This window comes from Trachemys scripta, chromosome 12 (assembly GCF_013100865.1).
Source record: "Trachemys scripta elegans isolate TJP31775 chromosome 12, CAS_Tse_1.0, whole genome shotgun sequence".
NCBI classification, from domain to species: Eukaryota; Metazoa; Chordata; order Testudines; family Emydidae; genus Trachemys; species Trachemys scripta.
In genome coordinates this window covers 19,064,435-19,076,830 of record NC_048309.1, presented here as the reverse complement: position 1 = coordinate 19,076,830, position 12,396 = coordinate 19,064,435, and the positions used below count along the sequence as shown (strand labels likewise).

The 12,396-nt window shown below is 45.4% G+C and overlaps 1 protein-coding gene across 1 annotated transcript in view; it reads right to left on the bottom strand.

The window, feature by feature from the left end:
• GDAP1L1 (ganglioside induced differentiation associated protein 1 like 1) overlaps positions 1-5,417 on the bottom strand; it is a 31,760-nt gene extending 26,343 nt beyond the window's left edge. The window contains exon 1 of the mRNA XM_034787950.1: positions 5,209-5,417. Coding sequence (XP_034643841.1) covers positions 5,209-5,388 — 180 coding nt within the window. The 5' untranslated portion in view covers positions 5,389-5,417. The remainder of the gene's footprint in view (positions 1-5,208) is intronic.
• Positions 5,418-12,396: the final 6,979 nt, after the last annotated feature.

The window sequence follows — 12,396 nt, the reverse complement described above, 5'->3', positions numbered from 1 at the left end:
AAGGTGGATAATGAGTTGGATTTGTGGAAGTTTATGGGGAGCTTCTCGTAGGCATGAGGGGCAGCTTGGGAGAAAGTGTGAAGGTGCTCATTTGAAAATGTAATGAGTGATGGCAGTTGGCATCACGGGCTGATCAGAGACAGCAGTAATCTCAGCATGCTGTCCTCCTCTTGTGCCATTATGTTTCATCACAATGGCACCTCTGAACACGATATCCCTGAGACACAATGACACATCATGATGCCCACATTGCAAATCTAGGATAGGACAGTATCAGGTGATTGTCGGGCACCTCCCTTACATGCCGAAGTGGCTGAAGTCACTTATACATGGAGTATCGTTGCCACAGCAGGGGAAGGCTCGCTATTTTCCTCGCTCCTGCCAGTCAGTGCTCCCTTGGGAATATTTCTGGTTCCAAAAGCAGAGGGGAGTGTCATGGGGAGAGGAGAATGCAAATGTCCAACAGAGAGAATCCTGCCACGTATTGCAATCCCCTTCCCATTCCCTTTGTTTTCCTAGCACTAGCGTTTCTCTCTGTCCCTCCATGCGGTCAGAGAGCCTTATACTCCACAGCTCCTGCTCTGTGAGACAGTCTCCATCCATCCCTCCACCTTGCATCTCCTTCCTCCTTTGCCTCTGTTCGCTCCCTGACTCCTATTATTTATCCTTGTGAAGGATTTGGGGTGATATGCTTTGTATGAAGATGCTGTACATAAAGGTCCCTCGTATCCTGTAGCCTGTAGCTTCTCTCTTTCCTTTCTCCTGGCCCTCGTTGCTAGAGACATTTTGCATTATAGAAGGGTCTGGCTTTGTGAATGCTCCTGCTACATGGTTAGAGCAGGGAACTGGGAGCCAAGACTAATTAGTTCTGATGATTTTATGTTTTCTTCCTGGTCATTGATAAAAATGTTAAATAGAATAGGGCCAAAAACCGATCCCTGTGGAACCTCACTGGAAACACACCTGCTTGATTACAACTCCCTGTTTACAATTATATTTTGAGACCTATCAGTTAGCCAGTTTTTAATCCATTTATTGTGTGCCATGTTAATTTTATATTCTAGTTTTTTAATCAAAATACCGTGCATTTGTCAGTGTGGCAATTAGTGTGCTTGTGTGTGTATCTGCGTAACAGGCCTTGTCTCAGTGAGTGTGCACATTTCTGTGTGCTTCTCTGTGAGGGTGGCAGATACCCGTGTGTGTTAAAGCAAAGCATCTGGCTGATGTTCAGCCATGCACTGCTTGCACTCCTTGGAGCAAAAGGTTTGGACTAATCAGATCTCTGTGTTTTAGCTCAGACTGTGTCCTGACTTATCACTATCAGCTGGTAAAGGCCAGTGAATGCTTATAAAGCCCTTAAGCTTCTGTGTGATTGGATTTACGGTTTTATCACCCGATTATCAGTCGCACTGTGAGAGTGGTGTTTTGATCTGCCAATCTAGTCCCCCCTCCCTTCCAACACTGGGATCTGCTGAGACAGGACAGGAAGACATACTGCACATTTCTACACCACCCACACTACTCAGCAGTTTCACTCCTGGGGAGCACGACTCAGACCCTTTGTCCGGCTTCTCCATCTTTCGCTGCTCCTTATGTGTTTCTCTTTAAGGTACAGACAGTCACCTCTGGAAATCTTCCTAAAGCTGCCAGAGAGAAAACACTGCCATACCTAGTACAGTTCAAATGCTTGTCTTAGGGTGATGGAAGGCACCATATTGCTCCCATCTGCCCAGATGGTGCACATACAGAGCTACTGGATCTCATTTTCAGATTCCTCTCTCTCTGCCCCTGTGTTGCTGAAAGGGAATTAAACCCAGAAGGGACAGTGCTGGGCTAACCGGTCCTTCCACTGAGGACAATTGCCCCATTCCCCTTTTCTAATCAATGAGCCATTGAGAAGCCAGTGGTCTGGTCTAGAGCTGACAAGAGAAGCAGAGCTTGCAGCAGGGGTCATCACACAGGTCCAGCAGGTACGGTGCCAATTGTGCCCACTGCATCCCTGGCACAGCAATCTGCTACCCATCATTACCTGACAATAGTCATCAGGTGCTTTGTGTTTCTGTAGCACTTCCCATCCCAAGCTCTCAGAGCATCTTCTAAACATTAAGGAATGAAACCTCACAGGCCCATAGGTCGGTGGGTGCGATTATCCTCGTTTTGCAGATGGGGAATTGAGGCCTGGAGTGGGGAAGTGACTTGCCCAAGGTCACCCAGTGAATAAGTGCCAAAATCACAAATGGACTCTAAGGCTTCTACTCCCAGAGTTGTCCATTAACCATTAGACCATGCTTCCTCCCTGGATGTGGAGGAGGCTTCCACTCAAGCTAAGAGAGAGCCACCATGAGCTCAGACTCCATTTCAGAGCCCGGAGTGGAAGAGGATTCTTATGATAACAAGCACTGGCGTGCTGGGACAAGCCTCTCTCTACGAAATAACCTTTGGTGCATTTTGGTTCTGATGCAAGCAGCAAACTCGACAGCCCTGGAGATGGATCTCCTCTAGTCACAGAACACGTACAGCACGCACAGCAGCAGGGCAGCCTTCCCACACACAGCGCCCTCCACCAGTGTAGCTCCACCCTGACTACAGGTCAGGAACTGCATCTAGGCTAAGAGAAGAATTCATTCTATCAGGCTTATTCAGTGCTTGAACTCTCAGTTGAGGCTGCCAAGAAGGAGGGTGTTCAGACTAATTGCTATGGCAATTTTTATCACATAGAAACCTGATCTGCTAGGAACTGGACTAAGACCCACCAACTCGTTTCATACAAGCGACACCAAAGAGCTGTCGGAAGTAATTACTTTGGGTTACAACTGACCTGGGTTGGATGTGAACTGATAACCAAGCTGCGAAGTGCTCACTAATCAAAGCAGTCCCCTGAATCTCCATGTCAGCTGCTGAGAAACTGCCTGTAATAGCCTGCAAGGGATTCGGCCACCAGATCCAGCGACCTTGCCTAGCTAGACTATTTCTTTGGAAAAATCATAGGTCTGGGTTCCAGATGTGCACAGCTGTATAAGAGCCACTGACAATACATCTGCATCCTAGAGACCTAGGGTGAAATCCTGGCTCCACTGAAGTCCAGGGGTGCTTTGCCATTGACATCAATAGGCCACAAACTCACCCCTGAGGTCTGAGAGGGACCATCAATTAACGGCAGAAGGTCCAAGGCCTGGTTTAGAAACACTGGGCCAAATGTATACCTGGTGTAACTAACCCAGCTGGGTTATACAGGAGTGAATCTGGTTCTTTGGCTTGTGCAAGTTACCCTGCTTCCCTCCCCATCTTCCCCAGCTTGTTTCTGTAGGAGACGGTCTTATGCTCTGGCCATGGTGCTGAATGGGGAGGCTGGACCCAAACCTAGAACAAGGAACCCCAGGTGTTTCCTTGCATGGTGCTAGATCAGGTGGCCTGGCTGTGCGGAGCATGTCAGAGTACTTCTATCATCAGGCAGCTGCCCAGAAATTTGAAGTTTTGTATAGTGCCAGACACCTTGATTGAAGGAAGAAACCTTTTCAAATTAAAAGCCTACTTTGCAGCAATGAGGGCCAAATCAGGGGTCAGCAGATGCTCCCCATGTCTTAGGGTTTGCCCCTGGAATCCCACCCAATTAGTCAATATTCAACAACCTTGGCAGCAAGATGATTGACCTGTGTAATTAATCAGGGAGACAGGGGATTGGAAACAGCTTTACTCCTAGAGGACTTTTAACAACACCTCTAACATAAAGGAAATTTCCTACCAGAAAGAGGGTTTGAAGGATATTTAGATACCTGGCATGGATTTGCTTTCTCCAGCATGCTGTGTCCATTACACTTACATGTACAGTACTATGCACTGTAATATTTAGCAGGTTGTCTTGCTAGTTAATCCCTAGTTACAGTGAACATGTTTCAGGGTGTTATTTCTTTGCAAGTGACTTTAAAAAAAATCAGATTGGGATTTCAATAAATAATATGAGATTGTGCACTGTGACTTTAAATATGCCCTATAGTGTTCATGGAGTGGTTCTGGCAGAGGTAGGGTTAGGCCTGGATTGGTTGTAGAAAATCTTGTGTGAGTGGCTGGTTAACTGTTTCCCTCCCAATGCTGGGAAACAAATGAGAAAAGCAATAGATAAAGATAGAAATAGCAACCTCCCAAAGGAGACATTGCAATGCAGGGAAGGAAGGAAAGATGGGAGTCAGATTGTTTACCCTAAAGACTCAGCTCTGCTAATGCAGAATAAACACCGTAGTTAGAAGAGAGGGAAGAAAGGACTCAACATTTGTAGACATCTGGCTGCACTGTGTGCCCTAGGATTTCTCTGTGCACACACCCAAACCCGTCCTCCCCCCTCCTTACTTCCCCCCACAGCCTCACTGAATGTGCTTGGGGTGAAGGGAGAACATTCTGCTCTCATGGGAACCCAGGGCCCTTGCAGCTTGAAAACTTTATGTTCACCTTCTCCACTATGAATAATTCAGCTCACATATATAATGAATGTAAGGAGAACAACTGGGGCTGTTGGTGACTAAGAAAATAAGGTCAGGTTTGTTGAACGCTGGCTGCTATCCTGAGCTGCAGAATAGAACATTCACTATTGACTGGAGAATATGATTGATTGTTATTTGTTACTAAAATCCGTGCATGGCAGCTCTGAACTGACTCAGAGAGTCGAGGGAACAGGATTTCAGTAGCATTGCTGCAGCATCAGGAGCAAATGCATTGTTTGGCACAGTGCTGAGTCCGCTTTTCAAATCCATGGATACAATTCTGTACCAGGATGTATAGGACTTAATGGTGACCATTGTACATATGGCTACCGTCCCCTCCCCCAACACCAGGAGAATCCTAGCTAGCCAATATTTCAATGCAATTGTCTTTGTCTACCCTTCTCCCTCGCAGGTGAGATTCAGGTGTTAGATGTAGCAGGATCATAAATCAGAAACATCTCCCAGTACAAAATCTGACCCCAGAGCAAAGGCAGAATTACAGTGAAACCCCCCCCCCCCCCGCCACCCCAGACAGAGTCTGTCAAAATACAGAAATACAGGCACAAAACACACCGCTATTTAGATATTCTGGTTGCCAGCTGCACCCCTATGCATCTCTGAATAGCCAATCTACTCATCCCACAAAACACCCATCCAAGCTCTTCTCCCAAGTCAGGGATATGCCCTGGATATTGGAGGTGATTCTTCCCTGGGAATTCAGCACAGCATTTACCTTTTGTGAGCTGAAAGACTGGGTCCAGTGATACAAAACCAGCCTATCCTTGGATCTGAGAGCGGGGTCTGTTGGGTCCTGGCTGTCCTCAACCTCCGCAGATTTCCCTGCATCATTCTCAAGAGCTGAAATGGGCCACCAGCTGCAGTTGGTGGGAGTAGCATTGTTGGGAGTCGCCATGACAGCCTGAGATTGGAAGAACAGGGGAAGGAGAGAGCAGCAGCAGCTGCACTATCCAAGCATCACATGGGCTCATGGAAACAGCATCATTACTCAAGCAAGTGGACTGAATTTCATTACACGCTCGGTATTAGGTGGGGGACGCCAGGCAGCAGAATCAGAATCAGGTCTGATTTTACAAAAGCAGGGGATTGTGTGTGTTAAATCACAGCCCGTTTACACTCAGGCCAGGGCTTCCACTGAAACATACTACACTGGGCATGCATTGTTTCATTGGAACAGAGCAGAAACAGTCCTTGCTACCTGTGCTACCCACTCAGGAGTCCACATGCAACTCCAAACCCCTCATCTCATTAGGAATGTTTTGGCAATTGATACTAACATTTGGATCACTTTATATTTGATAGATATTGAATAAACTGATTCATAAATAAATGCGGTCTGTAAAATGTCCAGCAGGTGCTTTCCTACCTACAGCCCTGTATGGAACAAAGAAGCAAGGATTCGTCAAATGGTCTCATGTTTCTGTATGTTCCGATTAACTATTAATTAATTATTACGATTTATTTGTATTGCGGTAATACCTAGGGATCCCAATGTGCTAGGTGGTGTACCAGCACAGAACAAAAAGACAGTCCTTGCCCCAAAGAGCTCACAAATGTGGGTTACAATTATTTACAGAAGTGATGGCTCAAATTTCCAGAATTGGGAACATGCCTTTCATATGCAATTATTGTAATTGTGCATGCAGTTAGAGTCAATGCTCATGTCAATGTCTGGCTAGACATCTAAGGGCCTTCTGTAGGTGCAATTATTTTGACTTCGAGTACTTTCACTGTATGTGGATATACAGATTGGTTGTGCACATTCACATGATAACAAACACAGAGTTCTGGAATCAGGGCCTATATGCCTCACTATTTGGCTTCATATCTAGCAACGCTTCCTGACAGTGTGCTCTGTCATCTGTACCACTGAAACAGTCTCCCAAGAAAAATGCTAGAAGCACCATTTAAGATTAGACTGACTAAAGTCTGGGAAAATAAAATAAATGCTGGATGGGCTGGGAGGATGAGCTCAATCACTGAGGGGAACTAAATCTGTGCCCACACAAGATGCACGTGCAAAATGTGCTGGTGCACGTTTGCACATGTGAAAACCTTGTAACAAATTGTGTCTAGCTGCTGGTTTGTGTGCACAAGGGCTAGGCTTGGAATGCATGAAAGGACAGACCTGCACATTTTGCTAGGGCATTTTCAGAGACCGGTCCCCATGGGGCTTTCCCATCTCCAGCTTCTTTTGATCCCGACTTTGCCCCTAATGCTACAAATGTAGAATTAACCCTCTGGGGAGAGGGGTGGCTGGAGGGGGACTGAGACATTTGGTGAACTGTGCCCCTGCTTTAGAGCATTTAACAGGAGCTCCCCACCTCATTCCCCACAGGCATTGTCTATGGGGTGACGTGCAAGGTGGGTCTGGCCTCCACAAATAGATTTTTAAATGAGCCAGATTTCTTTTAAAAACCATTTATTGGGGGAGGTTAAAAGAGTTAAAATGAATCAGCATTTCGCAGTGCATTGTGTCCCACAAGAGGGAAGAGCTGGGGGTTAGGAAGGGCTATTGCTGCCCTTGCTCCTTTATCCTCTTCAGTCTCATGAAACAATCACGGAAGAGATTCTCTCTCTATAGCAAGGGCTTGCAAAGTGCAGCCGGAGATGGGAAGACTTAACAGAAACAGCTGTTCATCTCTAGCGTTTATGACAGGGAAACTCAAGCAGCAGTCAATTTCTACTCAACTACCAAGAGAGATCCAGCCCGCAGCCTTGAGGCTGTGCATGCTGTATTACAGGTACACCTCTACCCCGATATAATGCGACCTGATATAACACAAATTCGGATATAACGCGGTAAAGCAGTGCTCCGGGGGGGGGGCGGGGCTGCGCACTCCGGCGGATCAAAGCAAGTTTGATATAACGCAGTTTCACCTATAACGTGGTAAGATTTTTTGGCTCCCGAGGACAGTGTTCTATCGAGGTAGAGGTGTATATAAATACAAACTTGGGCCTGCCTTTAGGGAGCTGGCAAGTTGCTGATGTGGCCCTCTTTGTCACAAACTTTGTGCACTCCTGATCTGCAGCTTACACAGAAGCACAGTCTGAAGTGCAAAGAAAGGCATTGCCACCTTTCCCAGCTCATCCTAGTCTTGGATTTAGCATTTTCTATCCTCCAGGCACAAGAGGTCTTTTTCATTGCCCTTAAAGCATCTTTCCAGATCCCTTTATATTAATAACTGTCACTGACAAAGTACATAATCAAATGGTGCCGCTGTTTTGGGCTTAGAACAAGAGAAGAGAAGGGGAGCCACTCAGTATAAACCTATCAGACCAGATCATTGTCCAGCAAGCACCATCTAGTGGACTATTTGATTTTATACTATATATTGTGCAGTCAGGAATAAAAATGACACTCTCTGTATCTTTCTGAATCCTGCAGATATTCACATCCTTTGAGAGTGTGTACGTGGCTGGCAGTCAGATAGTGTGTGGCCTAACAAACCAAGCAAAGGATTGAGAGGCAGGATTGCTGGGTTCTACTCTTGGCTCTGATGCTGACATTGTGTGACCTTGAGAAAGTTCCCTTCCCTCCCTCTCCTGTCATCAGTTTCCCCATCTGTAAAATGGGGGTGAGACTGATCTTCCCTAACAGCTATTGCGAAGTGAATTTGTTAGTGTCTGAAAGGTGATGACTGGAAAAATGGAAAGCAAACTGCAGGCATGCAAAAGGTTGAACTACTGTGGGCTCGCTAGCTCGGAGATTAGGAGTGAGATTGAAAGGTGGGTGAAAGGCTGAATCCAGGACTTCATAAAAACAGAAACATGGCCCAACTTAAAAAAAAAAATGGTGGGAATCAGCTGCTGTGTTTTTTCCAGCTGGCCTGAGCCAGTGAGTGCCAACATGTATCCTATAGAATCATAAACATAGAGCTCAGGAGGTTGTCTAGTGAAGTCCATGACCCCCAGGCCAGGGCAGGATTAACTATACCTGCCAGATGTTATCTAACCTATTCTGAGAGTGGAATTCATCCCTCCCCCTTTGAGGAGAAAAATAATTCAGTGAACCCAGCTGCCCTTCTGCACCACACTCAAATGGAGCCATTGCTGAGGCTGGCAAGAGTTAACTTATTTGATGCCTTTGTCTTGCAGCACTCTACATGCTGTGAAAGTAACATGAAGCAAATGAACACGGTGAAGAATTAGCCCAGCTTTGTTAGCTACTTGTTTTGTAATGATTTTGAGCTGTGGCTAGAGGAAAAGTGAGGAGCAGCAGGAATGGAGGAGCTTGTAAGAATAAGAGAGCACCAAAATGAAGGAAGGGGAAGAGGGGCCGTCGCAACTCCTCACTTGCCTTGTCTAGTCACGACCAACCAACAGGATTTTGTAGGCACTACGGTAGAGGTGAGGCCTATGAATTATATTCAGGAGTTTTCCCCAGGCAGCATGGAAGAAAGCAGGATGGTGTTTAATGAAGAAGTTGAATGGTGGGCAAGGCAGCCAGGGGATGCTGGCAGATCGAAGGCAGCAGCTGACACCACCATGAGTTATTAGTTAGGCTGAGATAAAGAGGGAGCCAACGAAGGGACTGATGTGATCAGAGAGACAAGCCATGATGATGATCTTAGCAGCAGTATTCTGGATGGACTTGAGGTGAACCAGGCTGAAATAGTCAAGCTGTGAACAATTCCATCTAACTCAGGACACACAGGAAACTTCATTGGAGAACTTGCTTTCATGCTATTTCTACCTGTTTTGCAGAGCTAAGTTCCAGAGTTCAAATAAAACTCCAAGGTTCTTAGTACTTTAGGATGTTTCTTGGAATGGTTTGAGTTCCACTCTTTCCTACATTTCTTCCCCAGCCCGGATCAAATAGCATCAGGACTTGATCCATGCTGTGTGCTGAGAAATCTGCTATGATTGGTGCCATCTGCTGCATTTACAATGTTTGAGTTTGATGCCAAATTATCATAGTATCAGCCTGTCAGTCCAGGCTCCCCCCATTTCCTGTACATCTTCCCAGCAGCAAGGTCATTGCTCAATTGCAGTTGGTCTACAAGCACCACTGTAGTGCTTAGCAGGAGCCACTGTCCCAAGGTGACCTGGGATTCCCTTTCACCAAACACAGTAACAATGGAGCTCTCATTGTCAGGGAAAACGGAATGGCTGGGCCAGTTCTCAGTGCTCCCGCTGGTACATGGAGAGTGGGCTTTTGTTTGATGTTTGTTTGCTGTGGGTCACAGACAATGAATACGAGTTTCAAGGGGAATACAGGCATAGCCTAGAAGAGAAAACACGTCACATGGATGCTTTATAATATGGGTTTGTTAACATCTTGGGCACCTCTCTCAATGGCAGGCAGTCACCATTTTATAAGAGGGTATCTTTGCTAATGACAGCGTTGCAGTCTCACTCCCCTTGAGAACAGGAAATGGCAGAGGACATTTCTTCACGGAATTCTCTGTAGATGAACATTCTCCATTGGCCCCCTGCTGAGAAATGTTCTTTTTTGAAGAATGGGTTAAAAATCATTAATCCTAAAAAACCACCACCTGTGACAGATTTACTCAAAAGGAAGGAAAGGGACAGACTGGGGAGGGCGTGAGAGGGTGGGGAGCGTGTATATGGGTAGGAGAAAGCCACAGGAAGAGGATATTGAGTAATGTGGTTTGCAGGGGGATGTGGGAGGGAGAGAGTGAGAAAATGGGTGTGGGTATGCGCAGAGCAACGCAGGGGACATGAGGGAAACTTGGGTGCCCGTACAGGGGAATGTGGAGGCCAGGAGCTGGGGGAACTGGCTAGTACACTCTGGCTGGTTTGTGCTGCTCCAGAGTAGGGTAAAAGCAGAAAGAGCCTCCTGCTGGAATCTGGCCCTAAAAGTTAAAAGAAAAAAAAAGATTGAAGCTATCTAATAGCCTTAACATTCTCTTTGCATTTCTTTAGGGTTCATGTATGAAACTTTTTAATAAAAAGCAATACAAAGGAATCCCCAGATGAAAACATTGAGCTGGAATTAAAAGGTAACAACATGACAGGGATTTTTGTAATTATCAGAAAGCCCAAGAGATTCAGAGTTAAGGCTAAACTTAAAAGAAACCCAAACCGTGTTAAGGAATGGAATGCACAGGTAAGGCACCCAAATAACCTTAATTGTGCCTTCTAGTGACATGATGAGGGAGAAAAGTCAACAAAATGAATTTGTCTAAAAATCAGTTTAATCTAATCTGGGACTACAAACACTACTATGCATTAATAATAGTCGTATAGTTATTGCATGGCATCATTAGAAGTAGAACCTGTTGGTTCAAGCTGACGCTTGGAGCTGCGGTGCAACACAGATGATGTGCGCAACACAGACGATGACGCATTGTTGATGAATGCCTGCTGACTAGGTTCAGCGGTGGCCTAGAAGAACTGCATCACGCCACTGAAAATGCCATCGCTTGGCTAGAGGATTATGCACATGCTAAATAAAATAAATCACCACGGGGAAAGTTATGGTTCTTTAGGTGCCTTAGCTGTGTGTTTCCAGACTGCAGCATGTTTGGATTTCTTTTAAAAGCATTAACTCTGAACTTCCTGGATTTGCAATGCTTTTGAGGATAATTACAATATCCCTGTAATATACTTATCCATAAATTACTGATCTATACTCAGCCTGAACTCCAGATGTATGTAGATTTTATCGGGGAATTCTCACTGAGGTTCCGCACCACAGAATGAAAGTACAGACACATACACCTGCTACAACCTATTTGTAAAGAAACTGCATTAGCTCTCAAACCTGCTACCCACCGATCTTGAGGTTTACAAGTAGAGATTGCAATAGTGCTTGGCAGGGTACATGCAGGCCGTTGGCCCTTCTATCACAGGCCTGTAGCTGGTGTTCAGTGCGGAGCGAGCTTGGGAAATTATTTGCCCTGTGAAAAAAAGTAGATGAAAATGGAATGGGGGGGAGGAGGCGCGGAGGGTGTCATTTGGTCATTTAAAAAAACCCCAAAGGTTTTGATTTTTGACAAATGTAAAAACAGAGACCCTTCAGTTTTCAAGTGTGTTTTTTGGTGAAAATTTCAGTTTAGTCAAAAGTGCCATTTTCTGCCAACAGAATGTTTTGACAGAAAATTTTCATTCAGCTTCAGTGTTATTGCCCTTCATCATCTAGTTTGTATGATGTATATATAGTCTCTCTGCTCCATTCCAGACTCTCTGCCTATGGCAACACTGGCCCAGAAACAACCAGTGAGGAAAAACCCGTAAGTTGATGTACACAGGTGCTGATTTTCTCCTACAAACGCAGTGTGGCCTAGTGGACTGGGATTCAGATCTGAGTTATTGCCAGCTCTGCTATGGGCCTGCACTGTGACCTTGAGCAAGTCACTTCACTTTTCTCTGCCTCAATTTCCCCATCTATAAAATACACAATACTTACCTCCTTTGCGAAGCGCTTTAACATGTACAGATGAACAGTGCTATGAAAGAGTGAATATTATTATTATATAGGGTGCAGAAACATGGTCTACTACAGTCTGCACTTCTAAACATAGCTGTGAGGAAGAAGCCTTCAAAATTTGCTTCAAGCGGAACCATCTATGCAATATTCAGATTCAGCAATGAAAGGACACCCTGCCCAACACACAGATTATTTACTTATCCTTCTCCCACAAGTAGGCTGGTTTAAGACAGAGCCCTAGCTACATATTGTTTCTTTAAGTTACTGGGCCCTACTTTGTCTTAAGTATGTTGCAGTTAAAACGAGAAAGGATCTCCCAAGCACCACAAATCCCCTGATTCAATCATAAAAGGCTATTCTTCCAAGACATATAGCGCAAGCAGTACAGGCAGCTCAAATGTCCACAGCACAGACCAAAGAACAGAGGGCGTTTATTTGATCTACAATGAATTCTTTGAGCTTTGCAGAGTTTAATGCATTCTTTTAAAACACTAAGCTCAGAGGCTA